We start from the raw sequence: 15821 nt of genomic DNA on the forward strand, positions 1-15821 counted from the left end.
CAGTGACAAGCAGCTCAAATCACCAGTAACTCTTGTGCCAAGGAGATCTGATGCTCTGATCTCTGCAAGCGCTACACTCATGCATGTGCCCACACTCGGGGATATATATATATATATATATATATATATATATATATATATATAACTAAAAATAAAAAATAAAGCCATGCCAGGTATAATGGAACATGCCTATAATCCTAGCACATGGGAAGTAGAGGCTGGGAGAACAGGAGTTCAATGCCATTCTGAGCTACATGAAATCCTGTCTCAAAAAATAGGGACTGTGGCCAAGTGTGGTGGTACATAACTTTAATCCTAGAATTCAGGAGGCAAAGCAGATGGACATCTGAATTTGAGGCCCACATTGTCTACATAGCAAGTTCTAGGCTAGCCAGGTACATCGTAAGACCCTTTCTCAAAAAATAAATAGGCCCAGTTGGCAAAATTTAGCTTGCCCTCCAAACACAAGAACCCAAAGTCAACCCCAGCAACCATGTAAAAAGAAGCAAAAAGAAGTGGTGGCACTTGCTTGTGATCCAGCATTGTCAAGGTGGAGACAGATGGATCCATGGGGCTCACTGGCCCGCCAGCTGGCTGGCCTCCTTAGTATGCTCCTGGTCAGCGAGAGACTGAAAAAGGAAAAAAAAAAAAAAAAAAAAAAAAAAACAGGTTAGGAAGAGGTAACATGGTGGCTCCGTGGGAAAAGATGCTTGTCATGCAAGCCTAACAACCCTCAATTCTCAGGGACCACTAAAGGTGGAGGGAGAGAACCAACTCCACAGAATTGTCTCCTGACAGTTTTATGCTGTGGCACACACACACGCACACACACACACACACACACACACACTTGTCTACATGCATATGCATACAAATAATAATTTAAAATTTTATGTGTATGGGTGTTTTGCCTACATGCATATCTTTCTGTACACCACATGTGTGCAATGCCTGTGGAGGCCAGAAGAGGACATCAGGTCCCCTCGGACTGGAGTTACACAGGGTTGTGAGCCACCATGTGGATTCTTGGAACAAAACCATGGGCTTTCCAACAGAGGCTCTTAATCGCTGAGCCATTTCTCCATCCCCTCAATAATATATATTTCTGGGGTTGGAGAGATGGCTCAGAGGTTAAGAGTATTGACTGCTCTTCCAGAGGTTCTGAGTTCAATTCCCAGCAACCACATGGTAGCTCATAACCATCTGTAGTGGAATCCAGTGCCCTCTTCTGGTGTGTCTGAAGACAGCTACAGTGCACTCATACACACAAAGTAAATAAATAAACATTTAAAAACAACTAACTGATACAAAAATTAGTGCAACAACATGGAAGAGGAAGAGAAAAAAATAATATATATTTCTTTAACTTCCAAGTTTTTTAGTTTGTTTGTTGGTTGGTTTTTTGTTTGTTTGTTGGTTTTTCAAGACAAGATTTCTCTGTGTAATAGCCCCTGGCTATCCTGGAACTCACTGAGTAGACCACACTGACCTCAAACTCACAGAGATCCGCCCGACTCTGCCTCCCAAGTGCTGGGATTCAGGTCATGCACCGCAGCCACCACCACCATTACCTTATTATTTAACTTTCAAAGGCAGCCATCTCCTGAGAAATGACACCCAGCATTGTCCTCTGTCCCTTACAAGACCCCATGTACAAGCACATACCTGCATAAACACACATAAATGCATAAGTAAACTTAGTCTGGTTGTTTTGGAAATGTGCTATGGTTTGGATTGTGTCCCCTATGGCAAAAATTGGGTCCCAGGGTAGTACTATTGGAAGAGACTAGAACTGTTAGGGTTTAGGCCTGGTGGAACGTGGCTATGGCTAGAGAGGCATGCCAACCAAGGGGACTCTCTGACTTCATCTTTTCCCTTGGCTTTCGGGTCCTAAGAGAAGTCACAAGGCTGCTTCACCACATGCCCAGAAGCAAGGGGAGCAGTCAAGGCTGGGACCTCTAATGCAGCTGTTGATATCCCCAGATATTTGTGGTAGTAAGAGACAGATGAGGAACCCCACAGCAAGTGTTAATAATTGTGTGTGGAGGTGCCCTCCTGGGACCAGGGCCCTCCTGTGGCAGGACGTTCCTCCTCCTCATTCACCAGCAGGAAATGGTGACTTTTGCAGAGCTTAATTAAGCAGAGCCAGTTCCAGTTACAAGTATGTAAATTCATGAGGACCAGTTTCTCTCCATACTAAACAGCTTCAAACAGGAGAAGGAAGAAGCAAAAATTAAGGAAAAGCTCTTTTATTGCAGAGGCTACATTGAAGCTACCGGCCGCCTTCCTGGAATGTATAATCAGCCCTCCCTCTGGGGGCTTCTGTAGAACACTGAGACATTAAGTGCTACTGGGGTCCAGGATTCTGCCTATGAAGAGGAGGGCCCCCGTGTCCGTGTCCCTCAGGACAAAGATGAAAGGTTGGTTAAGGTGATAGTCTAACGGGAAGGTGAGGCGGACAGGCTGGAGGCCTGGGGTGGGGCTGGTTCCTGCCCCCTCTTCATTCCACTCGAAAGCAGCCCTGTGTTCCACTTGGGTGAGCTTCACGGGTTTGCCGGTAATCTTGCTGAAGTCAGGTGAGTCAAACAACGACTGTAGCTCTGTGGAGATTGAGAGATTCCATTAACACCACACGCGCACACTACCTGTTTTTGTAAGATGATTTTCAAGAGCAAGCTAGAAGTGGAGCACCTCACAGTGGCTTGTGAGGTATGAGACACTCAGTGACAGGCTCAGTGACCTACCCAAGGACATACAGCCAAGAAGGCTGAAGCCAGGCCTGGCCTGAGAGAAGGTTTTGGACTGTTACAGGAAACAAAGGGATACACACACACACACACACACCAAGAACTGAGTCTACTGGGAGGTGGTTCTTTGTTCCCCTCCCCTGTAATAGTGTCCCATGTTCCCTGAGCCACCCTACAAAGTCACAGGACTCAGTTCTGTCAGCAAGGTGGCAGGCTCCAAGGCTTAGGCCCCCGAGAGCAAAGTGGCATTGCAAACGTACTCATATCCTGCAGGGACTTGGTAAGTTCGCCTTCGAAGCTCAGCTTCAGCTTGGGGACAGTCAGCACAGCTTGGATAGTCTTCAGTTCTCGGTCGATGTCATGAATGAACTCAGAGGTGAGGCTCTCTTCTATCATGGTCAAGTTCTGGGTCACCGTCAGGGGCAGGAAGAAGATGACACTCACGCTTCCTGTCAAAGGCAGCTGGGCAATCTAACCCAACAGAGATGCGCACGAGTTAGTTGTGAGCCAGAAAAAAAACAAACAAACACCAACAGCTGCCTTCCCCTCTGCTGTAACAGGGCCCCAGCCTTGTGTTCCCCCAGCCTCAGCCTGGGCTGGAGGCTACTGGTTACTAGAAGTCTTTCCATGAGTAGGGAGTTTTCCTCTCAGCCTAAAACCCAAAGAAGTGCCAGGCATGGTGGCACTCGCCTTTAATCCCAGCACTCGGGAGGCAGAGACAAGTGGATTTCTGAGTTCGAGGCCAGCCTGGTCTACAGAGTGAGTTCGAAGATAGCCAGGGCTCTACAGAGAAACCTTGTCTTGGGAAAAAAAAAAAAAAAAAAAAAAAAAAAATTCAATGAACAAATGTTTGCTTGTGGTTTGTCTACGGTTTCTATTGTTGTGATAAAACATGACTGAAAGTAACTTGGGGAGGAAAGGGTTTATTTCATCTGACAATTCGCAGGGTATCTTCTTGTCATTAAGGGGACTCAGAGCAGCCTGGTGTGGTGGTGCATGCTTTTAATCCCAGCACTTGGGAGGCAGAGGCAGGCGGATTTCTGAGTTCGAGGCCAGCCTGGTCTACAAAGTGAGTTCCAGGACAGCCAGGGCTATACAGAGAAACCCTGTCTCGAAAAACAAAAAAAAGGGGGTGGGGACTCAGAGTAGGAACTGAAGCAGAAGCTTTGGAGAAACGATGCTTTCTGGCTTGCTCCCCGTGGCCCGTTAGCCTGCCTTTTTTATACCATCCAGAACCACTTGCCCAGGAATGACACTGCCCATTGTGGGTGCCCCCCCCCATCAATCACTAATCTAGAAAATGACCCACAGGTTTCCCAGAGGCCAGTCTGGTGGGGGCATTTTATCAATTGAGTTTCACCCTTCCAAATGACTCTCACTTGTGTCAAGCTGACCACACGAATCAGGACCTGGTTCTTAGGAGCTGAAGTGGAATGTCCCCAGAGACTGCCTGCCAGCATTTCCTGACCATTTGCTTTGTGTAGAGCATTGAACCAGAAATGAACAATAAAATGGATCCTTTGAACAGATGTGTTGATCATAGGGCCTGTGGACACAGCATCTGGGCTTCCCAGAGCCCCCATGGAGTCATAAATGTCACTTCTCTAGAGTGTTTCCATATGTTTTCTTTTTTGAGACAAGGTCTCTCTACTATGCTTTCCTGGAACTTTCTATGTAGACCAGGCTGGCCTCAAACTTATAGAGATCCACCGCTTCTGCCTCTCAAGTGCTGGTATTGAAGGCATGTATCACCACACCCCACTATTTCAAGATCTTAGATTTCCAAAGACACCATAGCCTAGAAAAGGTTAATAAGTACTGATTTAGAACAGAAAGAAATCAGGTACACTTAGAGCTGTAGAATGTCAACGTGTGACATTTGTGACAAGTTGTCGAAACTTGCTCTTAATTCTAAAGAGAGAAACTGTCAAAAGCCTTGAGCTGGGACTATAGCCCACTTGGTTGAGCCCTTGCCTAACATGCATGAAGCTGTGTGTTTGCTCCCCAGCACTGTGGGGTTTGAATTGATTTGAACCCAATGGACTTGTGTGTTTGAATGTTTATCCCATGGGGAATGACACTATTACAAGGTGTGGCCTTGTTGGCAGAATTGTCAATTTGGGGGTGAGCTTTGAGGTCTATGCTCAAGCTCTGCCCAGGGTAGAGAGTGAACCTCCTCCTGGCTGTCTACAGAGGACATAGTCTCCTGGCTGCCTTCAGATCAAGATGTAGAACTCTTGGCTCCTCCAGCACCAAGTCTGTCTGCACAATGCCAGGATTCCTACCATGATGATAATGAACTGAACCTCTGAAACTGTAAGCCAGCCCCAATTAAATGTTTGCTTTTATTTATTTATTTATTTATTTATTTATTTATTTATTTTTGGTTTTTTTGAGACAGGGTTTCTCTGTGTAGCCCTGGCTGTCCTGGAACTCACTTTGTAGACCAGGCTGGCTTTGAACTCAAAATGTTTGCTTTTATAAGAGTTGCCTTGATCATGGTGTCTCTTCATAACAATAAAAGCCTAACTAAAACACATTCCTGCCAGGCGCATGCCTTTAATCCCAGCACTCGGGAGGCAGAGGCAGGCGGATTTCTGAGTTCGAGGCCAGTCTGATCTACAAAGTGAGTTCCAGGACAGCCAGGGCTACACAGAGAAACCCTGTCTCGGAAAACAAACCAGCATTTGGGAGGTAGAGTTAGGAAGATGAGCAGTACAAGGTCATCTCAGCTAGTATGTTTGGGGCCAGCATGAACCACATGAGGCTTTCTCAAAAAGAAAGAAACGAATGAATAGATAAACATTTTAGTGTGGAGTTTTTTCCTTTCTTGCTTGCTTTGTTTTTGGCAGTGCTGAGGATTAAACCCAGGACCTTGTTCATACTAGGCAAGCATTCTCCACTGAGGAACAGCCTGGCAAGTGCCTAGTCTGTCTGTCTGTCTGTCTGTCATATGTATGGGTGGTGTATGTCTGTCTGTACACCACAGACATGCCTGGTATCTGCAGAGGCCAGAAGAGGATGTTGGATCCCCTGGAACTGGGATTACAAATGGTTTAAGCTGCCATGTGGCTACTTTAGAATTGAACCTGGGACTCTGAAAGAGCAGCCAGTGCTCTTGTTGTTGGTTTTATTGGGGGCTGGGGGTAGTTATTTGGTTGGTTGGTTGATTGATTGATTGATTAATTATCTTGAGACAGAGTTTCTCTATGTAGTCTTGGCTGCCCTGGAACTTGCTATGTAGGCTCAAATTCAGAGATCTGCCTGTCCCTGCCTCCCAAGTGCTGGAATAAAGTCATGTTCCACCAGCTCCAGACAAGCAGCCAGTACTCTCAACCACTGGGCCATCATTCCAGCCATTTTTTGTATTTTGAGATGGTCGCAAAGTACAGCTCAGACTGGGCTCTTTATCACCCTCCCTCAGCCTCCTGACTGCTGGGGGTTACAGGTGTGTCACCGTCCTCAACTCGGAGTGTCAGATCTTGAAAACCCGTTCTCATGACCTTGAGCCTTAGAACAACCCCTGGGAGAATGATCTGATAACTACTTCCCACTCCTCTTCAAGAAAAGGAGAGAGGGTGGGGGAACATTGCTAACTTGCCCAAAGTCACACAGCAAAATTCAGACAGCCTGCACATCTCAGGGGTCATCTGTGCCATACCCACCCTGCCCTTCTCTGACCTCCCCACCTCCATCCCTACAGACCTTGCAGTTGAGATCAGAGTCCAAGCCGTATCGTAAGATGGCCTTAGGATCTGACATCATGGGGACTCTCACAGTCCTGTCCTCGTCCAAATGAAAATCCTGGAGGGTCGTCTTTCTCGAGTCAAACTTGGTTACCCACTGCCCTGGAAGGAAACAGATGGAACATCCTGAGCCACCATCCCCAGAAAGGCCACAGGATCATGCTGTCCCTCCCCTGGCCAAAGCAACCTGAGCTGTCAGCAGCAAGAACACAGGAGCCACTGGGTCCCAGCATGTGTGGTGCAGACCACAGGCTCCATGCACCTGGCTATCCTCCTGTAGCAAACTCAGACTTGGGTCACCAAGCTCCTCTGTTTAAAGTGGCCTTTACTTGCTGGTGTGTGCCTGCTCTCCTGTCCCCTGGGGACTTGGAGTACGAAGCCCCAGGGCTTTCCTCTAAGTTAGGATGCGCCCTTGCTACTACTCCATAAGATGGTCACAAAGCAACGTAAAATGGAAATTTGTCAACCCATTCCTGCGACAAGAGTAAAACAGATCTCAGGGGAGGCCCGTGGAAGGGCCTCCTGAGGCCTTACCACTGGCTAGAAGGATGCTGACAGCAGTTCCTGAGCAGGGGTGGGACTCCAGGAGCAGGGGGCTGCTCTGAGCAAGACAGCATATATTGTAGAGTGTCTGAGAGGGGGCTGTGTCATCCTTGCCTTGAAGATGAGGACACAGGCTCATGGGGATAGAGCCAGGATTAAACCTGGTCTGATTCAAAAGCCAGAGATCTGTGCCCAGCCCCATGCAGCCATTTCACTAGCCAGCTAATTCAGAAATACTTGGTATGATACGCCCATATGCTACAAGCACTGTGGCCTTTAGATCTCCCTCTGGTCTGGTATCTGCATTCAGGTTCACCACCATCACCACACACACACACACACACACACATACACATACCCACACACACACACTCTGCCCTCCCTCGGCCAGAGACAAGTGGGCAAGCCCTCACCCTTGAAGTAAGCCACGCCCAGGAGGAGGATGCTGAGGGCACTGGGCATTTCCCTTGTGGAGCGGGCAATCTTCCCTTTCATCTGGGCCTGCACCCAGTTGTTAATCTCCTGAAGGTCTACTCGAGGGTTGCCCATGAGGATTCGGGGCCTGGTCCCATAGGACTTCTCCAGAGGGGCAACAAAGCTGGATTTGACTCGAAGTTCTTGAGAGGAAACAGATCAAAGATGAGAACTGAACCAGCACCCTCACTTTGAAAGCATGCCAGACCCCCAGCTCCCTGCTCAGCATCTTCCCCTGACTTGCTGGGGCATCTGCCACCTTGCCCAAACCCTGGCTAGGGAGCATGGATTCCACCCGTTGCTATCCCTGTCGTGTTATTGCCCTCCCAGGCCCTCCCACTGTCTCCCAGAGCCCACTTCCTCTTTCTGTTCCTCTGTGGTCTCACCGGCCCTTTCCTGCTCACCAGTGCCAGGCCTGGCCTGAGCACACACAGCCTATTGTTTAGACAGCATGGAGCATACAGACAACCCAGGCCAGGCATAATGGGGTATGCCTGCACTTCAGAAGCCGAGACAGCATTATGAGTTGGGGGACCAGCTGGGACGCCATAGACTTTGAGGGGTGGGGTGGGGGCATGCTACTGACTCCTCTCAAACACAATTCTGGAAGCACTCTTGAGGTTCTTCTCAGGGGCAGTCACAGAGGCAAGGAGCTCCTTATAGGTGCTGTGGATGTCAAAGTTGCTGATGAGGTCGTAGTAGAGAGCCCGGTGAATGACAGACTCTGTTCGATATTCAGCTCCTGCCAGAGAGAAAAGGAGAGCAGACTTCATAACTGCCCGTGGGTCCGCATCAGGGTAGGGACGTTAGACATCAATCCTTTTGTCCTCTGAGAGCCCGGGGAGGCCGATACTGCAGATATTTTAGCTGGACAAGATCTTCAGGGCGTGGAAAGAAATAATGACCGCATTGCGGGCAAGGTTATCAGACCTACAGAGAGAAGAGTGGGATGTGGTCCCCAAGTTCCCCCCGTCATAGCCTACCCTGTTCTGAGGAGGAGCCAGCTCTGCTCATGGCAGCTGTACCCCTAGAACCTGGTTAAATGACTAAAACACAATAGGAGGCCACTTAAGGAACCAAGGTCGAGTGCCACTTACAAAGTGGTAGGGATTGTGTGTGTGACCCCACCACCACCCCTTTCCTGTTCCCCTGGTGGGAACAGGATGCATGGAGACTCTGAGTAGGGGAAATTCAGGTCCACCTGCAGCCTTCTTCAGCTGACACTCACCCAGAGAAAGGGCAGAGAGGGCTGTGGCCACGCTGAGTGGAGACAGCAGGACATTGCCCGTTGGGCTGGCACTGGATCTCAGGCGGTACAGATCGTAGCCGAAGTTGGAGACAGCTGCTGCCAACTTGTTCACAGGGACCTTGAAGAAGGGGTCATCCTCCTCCACTGGCTCGCCAGTGCTGTCCGGGACTGGGGAACCCTGGGTTAGAATAAAAGAACCAGTAAGGAGGCTCAGTGAATGTATCACCTCCTGGTTGGGGTGGTCCTCTGGTCCCTGGGGCCATGAGTCTGAGGTCAAAATGAGTGTGTGCTCTCTGACTACACAACCTGTGTGCTGGGAGGTGGGGAGGGGAAAGGGCAACACAAAGGGGCTTGCCAGACTTGAACCTGAGCCTGAAGCCTGACCCACTTTAAAGTAAAACCTGTATAGGGCTGGGGAGATGGCATAGTAGATAAAGTTCCAGCATGCAAGTAGGAGGAACTGGGTTCAGTCCCCAGAGCTGGGCATGGGGGTGCATGCTTATAATCCCAGCACTGGGGAGACAGAGATAGGCAGGTCCTGAGGCTCATTGGCCAATTGGCCTGAACTAATCAGTGTATTCCAGATCAGTGAGGGCGTCCTGTTTCAGAGACCAAGGCAGACGGACCTGAGGAATGACTCTGGGTTGACTTCTAACCTACAAATACACTCTGTGTCTGTCTGTCTGTCTGTCTGTCTGTCTCCCTCCATCCATTCCTCCCTCCCCCCCCCGCTTCCCTCTGCAGGGAACTCCCCCCCCCCAAAGAAACCTATCCTCAGACCACTCTTCCCTATTCAGCTTGCTGACTGGTCCTAGACTGCCTAGGTTCTGCTGTGACAAGTTCTGCTGTGACGCCCTCCCTGTCTTTCCTGACAAGCCATCTCCTCTGACCAGGCCCAAGAGGAATTTGTAGTTTTCTGACCTGTTTTCAGTGTCAGCCTCTTCCTTATGAGCTAGCTGCTGTTCCAGGGACTTTCTGCCTTTTGTTTTATGTCTAGGGCTTTGGATCAAAGCTGGGCTCTTACATACATTAGGCAAATGCTTGGCCACCCGGCTGTATCTCCAGTCCCTGCTGCTTTTCGGTTTGGGGGATTTGTTTTTAGTTTTGTGTTTAGTTTTTTGGTTTTGATTTTTTGTTGTTTTGTTTTGTTTGTTTGTTTGTTTGTTTGTTTTGAGACAGGATCTCACTATGTGGCTCTAGCTGTCCTGGAACTCACTCTGTAGAGCAGGCTGGCCTTAGATTCAGAGATCCACCTGCCTCTGCCTCCCGAGTGCTGGGAGTTTTAGATTTAGATCTATACCTACCAACCTCAAAGTAAGTGTCCATGGATAGAGCTCAGTAATACGTCACGTGTATAATGTGTGTGTGAGGGCCTGGACTTCACCCCCAACAGAGAAGGAGGAGTTAGTAGGTGAGGAATAAGTGAATGGCCAGTGGCAAGACAGTATTGTCTAAGGTCACTAAGCCCTAAGCCCCACTTAGAGCCCACAACCCAGGTCTGATATGCCCAGCCGTCTTGTCCTTGTGTGACATGACCCCACCCCTACTTCCTCCGTATAGTGGCAGCTCCTCTGGATCCTGAAAGGAGAGGGAAGATATTCTTGTCTCGATGCTAAAGTAACCAAGGCCTAGAAGAGTGAAGGCCAGAGCCCACCCTGGACCCAGGGCTGCCTCCCTGCGTTGTCTCTTCTGCTGTCCCACCTACCCACCCTCCTGACCTCAGAGCTTCCGGGAACATTCTGGCTGCTGCCGTGTCCGAGCAGGGCTCCAGTCCAGAGGAGTAGCACCAGGGCCTGCATCCCGGAACTACAAGAGAAACGAGAGAGCAAGCGACCCCCTCACCCCACACCCTCCCCTGCCACTGCACACTGCACAGGGACAAGAGTCAGGCAGAGTGAGCCCCTCCCCTCCCCGAGCGGACCCTCGGCTTGAGGTCTGTCGTCCCTGACCTGCCCCTGCATTCCTCCTTGAGTTGTGCCCCCATGGTGGCTCCTATCAGGAGACCCACCTTCCCACGCCAGCGCAGTGAAGACCCAGCAGCAGGCTCTTCGGGCCCCAAGAAAATGTTCCAGCACAAACACACACCAAGGCTTTTCTGTGCAGGCACACGGCCAGCTCCTTTGGTAGGATTTGGAACCCTATCTCAGGATGGGAGCAGAGCCCAGGTCATAGATTTACAGAACATCTGGTCTGGTCCTGCTATCCACCAATAGTTCTCTGACCAAAGCCTATGCTAAAGACACACACACACACACACACACACACACACACACACACTTTCTTTTAGGTAGGTTCTTGTGTATGTAGCCCAGGCTAGCCTTGAAGTTGCAGCTACCCTCCTCCATTTGCCCCCTAAGCACTACAATTCCAGGTGAGAGCCACCATGCCTGATTTGACTTCCTTCTATTTCAAGAGCAATTCTTAGTTAAGAGGGTATGAACCAGGGCCACACTGCCTGGGACCAAACCTTGACTCCGCGTCTTCATAGCTATCTAAAGAATAAAGCCCTACTAGTATAGTATAGTATAGTATAGTATAGTATAGTATAGTATAGTATAGTATAGTATACGGGTTCTCTGTATATAGTATAGTAGTATTGACCTACTTCTACAAGGATTAAATTTTAGAACATCTCTCCTCTTTTTCCTTTTTGAAACAATCTTACTATATTAGGCTGCCCTTGAACGTGTGATCCTTCTACCTCTGCCTCCCAAGTGCTGAGGTCACAGGCGCGTGCACAGTCACATCTGCCCATACAATGTCTTAGCAGCCCTTAGCAGTGCCAGGGGTCAGGAAGCCCTCAACTGTCCCTTCTGCTGGCTTCTCTTGTGAAGGGCTATGTCTTCTTCCCCTTCCTAGCATGGAAACAGCTCTTAACCCCAGAGCCTTCCTTCCTTCAGGTTAAACAGCACCAGTTTTTGGTGGGACCTCCCATTCTCCTCTCTTTCCCCCTAAGCAACCCCCTTTTCTGCTCTGACTCCGGTCTGGCACTTGGACCACAAGACAAACTGCAGCCTGGGCTGTGTGTCCTCACACATCATTCCCGTGCTCCCCTGGAGTCAGGTCTAGGGGAGGGAGACAAGGTCCACGGCTCAGAAAAGACCACTGGCTGTCCTAGTGTGCCCTCCACCCATCCTATAGCACACATATGCTGACATGCCCCCTTCACTCCATCACATCCTCTCATGTACACACGCCCTCCCCCGCCAGACACATGCATCACTAACTTTTCTGACTTCCCAGAAAAATATCTGATCTGAGAAGTTAGGAGTCTGCCATCATCGACTATGGGCCTTAAAATTAAGTCAGACAATCCACAGGACGGCTATAGTACATGAAGGGCAACAAGGGAAGGACCCCGCCTTCACTCTGCTTTCGGCAGCACCACCAGCAGGAAACAACCTGGCTCTCCCTAACCCCTCATCTGAAGCAGGTCTCCCAGTGGGAATTGTAGGGACCTCTGCGTTCTCATCCAGGAGCACTGCCACCCAGCTGCTCAGGGAGGGACCCCTTAGAACAACAGAGAAATCAATACAGATCTAGGCTTCTTGTCTTCCCTTCCCAGCCCCTTCATCTCAGCCGGCAGCTACCCTGAGCCTCAGGAGGCTGATTTATCAGAGAGGTGCTCAGAGAGGCACCTCAGGTCCCTCTGGGTGGGTAGCAACTGAGACGGGAGGAGATGGTCACCCTGGGCATCCTCTTCCAGGAAGTAAATGAGGTACCCTTGCAGATGGGACCTCCTGGAGTTCCTCCCGGGAGAGGGGGGGTCTAAGTCACAGATTGTTGTTACCACGTGGTTAGACTGAGGACTGAATCTGAGGTGGGAAATCTGGTGTGCATGGGGAGACACAGAGGTCCAATGCTGGCCCAAGAGCTATAAGCAGAGACAGGTGCTAGGGGAATGTCTGAATGTTCCACCCCAAGTCAGGGGAGTAAAGGAAGTGGAGACCCTAAAGGGCAGAAAGTGAGGGCCTGCAGCAGGGGCTGCACAGGACACATGCAAGGCCCCGGCTGCAAGAACTGGGTTGGGGAGGCAGCCATTGGCTAGCCAGGGGCACCGGGACAATGATGCCATCCTGTCCAAAGGGCAGTGTCCAAGCCAGACTTCTAGGCTCCAGGGGGAGGAGGGACCAGAGAGGGGGATCAAGATTCTCCCCTCTGAGTCAAGGTTGGCCTTCCCATGTGCCCCAAATCAGGAGGCACAGGAACTGGGATGTTGTGGTCTCACATCCAAGCTGAGAAGACAAGTGGGAGCCAGTACATGTGTTTCAGATTAAACCCAGTCAGAGACAAACACATTGCTCCTCCTCCTCCCAGAGCCAAGCTGCCTTCAAGCCACATGGCAGTGACCATGCGGACAGTGCAGGGGAGGACACCTCTCTCTCCACTGGCTCAAGGACTGTTTCCAGGGGTTCAGTCTGGCTGGCTCATGGCTACGCCGCTCACCCCCTGGACAGTTTGGAGTTTCCCCCCCCCCTGAAATCTTGGGATCTGAATCAGCCTGAGACATCCCATAATTGTACCTCCCAACACCCCAGAAAGGCCAGGCCTGCAGAACAGAGCTTTCTGGTCCCCACCCATCCCCCTCAGCCCCGGGGGGCTGAACTGATGGGCAGCTAAGGTCCAGACAGTGGCTGGCTCTTGGAAAGCCACTCTCTTCCTTGACTCAGACCACTCCCTGCCGTGGCTTGCCTCGGGAGGTGCAAGGGCTGCAGGAGGGCAGCCAGACCCCGCAAACCAGCTAGGCTAAATGGTGCTTATTGTTCGCAAGAGGCCGTGACCTCGGTTGTCTCCCAGCTCTCCTGGTGAGAGAGAACGTGAGTAAGCTGACAGAGAACCTAGCGGGGCCACAGGCAGCCCAACGGTTCTGAAAAGCAGCGATCCGAAAGGAGTCAGGCTGGGCTGCAGGAAGCTCACCTTCCTTGCTCACTGCTGGTGGAAGCAACTCCAGGAAGAGCCCAGCCTGTGGGACTAGAGCCCCTCCGGGGTACTGCTGAGTCCAGTCCCAGAGCTTAGCTCCCTGCTTCCCACCACCCACCACCACATCCTTTCCCAACTCCATTCAAAAGCCCTGTTCAGCCTCTCCTATTGGTATACAGTGAGCGGCTAATAGAGTCCTGGCCCTCTGTCCCCCCAATTCTCTCTCCCCTCTCATCTCTTCACCTTGGTTCCTAAACTGCAGGGGCTACTATAACCCTACCTCCACCTCCTTGCACCCCTCTTTTCCACTCTCTGGGGTGCCCCTGCCACTCCCAGTCCCTCTAGCCAGGGAGCCTCTCCCATATCTGTCTTCCCCAGGCTAGACCAGGCGCTGCCTTACCTGTGGTCGGCTGCAGCTTCTCTCACAGCCTGCACTCTGAGGGGCTCCAGGAAGCAGTGAAGCTAGTAGCTGCCTCTCCACCAGCGTCCAGCAGGCTTCAGATTACAGCTACTCCTTTCTTAAAGTGACCCGACTCCATTTGGAATCTGTGATTGCATCATTGTCTGGTGTTAACTTTAACCCACTCCTGCCCTTCCGCCATGTGGCCCCAAGACCACACGTTCCCATCACCCTCCTCTCATACCACATCTCCCTTGGACCTTTATCTCTCTTCATTGGGACCCTCCACATGATGGCTAACTTCAGGGGCACTTGGGCCAGCCTGGGGTAGGTCATGGGTCTGAACTTGAACATCTGAAAGGATTGGCTGAGAGGCAAGCTGTATGGAGAGACCATGAGTCGACCAGTGTGGAGATGCTGGGTTCTACCGGGCGCTTGGCTCTGGCTCTCCCCGCAGGTGGGGAGCAAGGTGGTTCTCTCTCTCCTGGAAAATGAAGAAATGGGACTGCTCTGAAGGTTCCAAAGGACAGTGGGGTGGGGACTAGAGAGTTGGCCCAGTGCTTAAGAGCACTGGCTGCTCTTGCAGAGGACCTGAGTTCTGTTCCCAGCTCATATACCAAGGACTCAGAACTGCCTGGAACTCCGGCTCCAGAGAATCTGGCACCATCTCCTGGCCTCATCAGGTATGAGAGAGAGAGAGAGAGAGAGAGAGAGAGAGAGAGAGAGAGAGAGAGAGAATAAAAGGCACATCCCAGTGGAGGCAGCACACACCTTTAATTCCAACACTTGAGAGGCAGAGGCAGGTGGAGCTCTGTGGGTTTGAGGCCAACTTGGTCTACAGAGTAAGTTTCAGAATAGCCAGGGCTACACAGAGAAACCCTGTCTTAAAGGAAAAAAAATACACACACACACACACACACACACACACAAATAAGATCTTTAAGAAGAAAAGAAAGGATAGTGGGGAGACATCTGAGCAGAGGAAGAAATGGGGTGTGCAAGACACCCACTCTCAGAGGAGGCCCTCAGTGGAGGCGTCTGCACAGGAGAACACTTGCACTCAATTTGCCCTGGGGCGTTAGAACTCAGAATTGAGTTTCAGAACTAAAGCAGTGACAGGATCGGTGCCTGGGGACCCCAGGTTGAATCCCCCCTTTATCTAAAATGAGTAAGAACCAAAAAACCAAACAAAAGTATTTGGGATTTGGAATCTGGACTGTTTGCATCTACATAAGAGGTCTTGGGAAGGAAACCCAATTCTAACCCTGAAATTCATCAGTTTCATATACCGCTGAGTACACAGAGGCTGAAGGTAATCTCAATGTTTTTGTAACTGGTGTGGTGCCACTTGCTCATGATCCTAACACTTGGAAGGTAGGTCAGAAGTCCAAGAGCAGCCTTGGCGACACTGAATTTGAGGCTAGCCTGGGCTACATGAAAACCTATATCATAAAACAATGAAAGAAAAGAAAAAGTGGCGAGTGAGGTGGCTCATCAGGTAAAGGTGCTAACCGCTTAACCTGAAAACCCAAGTTGTACCCACAGCCTCCACATGGAAGGGAAAAGCCAGCTTCAACATGTGGTCCTCTGCCCTCCGCGTGCACCATGGCTCATGCACCCCCACACCCACCCACCCACACGACATAAATAGTTGTAATGATTAGTTTTTAAAGAACAATATTTTCAGACTGGGCGGTGGTGGTACACGCCTGTAATCCCAGCACTTGGGAGGAAGAGGCAGG

General features: G+C 50.4%; 1 protein-coding gene across 1 annotated transcript; it reads right to left on the reverse strand.

Annotated features, from left to right (window-relative positions):
* Positions 1–2233: 2233 nt before the first annotated feature.
* Serpinf1 (serpin family F member 1) lies at positions 2234–14203 on the reverse strand. Its single transcript, XM_021212830.2, has 8 exons — positions 14080–14203; positions 10478–10565; positions 8739–8937; positions 8097–8252; positions 7450–7653; positions 6453–6595; positions 3008–3218; positions 2234–2600 (listed from the first exon to the last, which is right to left on the reverse strand). Exons 2-8 carry the CDS (start codon positions 10556–10558, stop codon positions 2341–2343), a joined length of 1254 nt encoding a protein of 417 aa, XP_021068489.1. The 5' UTR covers positions 10559–10565; positions 14080–14203; the 3' UTR covers positions 2234–2340.
* Positions 14204–15821: the final 1618 nt, after the last annotated feature.

Source organism: Mus pahari, chromosome 14 (genome assembly GCF_900095145.1).
Source record: "Mus pahari chromosome 14, PAHARI_EIJ_v1.1, whole genome shotgun sequence".
In the NCBI taxonomy this organism is placed as follows: Eukaryota; Metazoa; Chordata; class Mammalia; order Rodentia; family Muridae; genus Mus; species Mus pahari.

Bases quoted from the DNA above. Each gene is read 5' to 3' on its own strand.
- Serpinf1 (XM_021212830.2), bottom strand. From the start codon at position 10,558: ATGCAGGCCCTGGTGCTACTCCTCTGGACTGGAGCCCTGCTCGGACAC. The intron at 7,654-8,096 runs GTCAGTAGCATG...TTTCCTCTCAAG, and splicing joins CAGAATTGTGTTTGAGAGGA to AACTTCGAGTCAAATCCAGC. The intron at 3,219-6,452 runs GTCTGTAGGGAT...CTGTTGGGTTAG, and splicing joins ACTCTGATCTCAACTGCAAG to ATTGCCCAGCTGCCTTTGAC.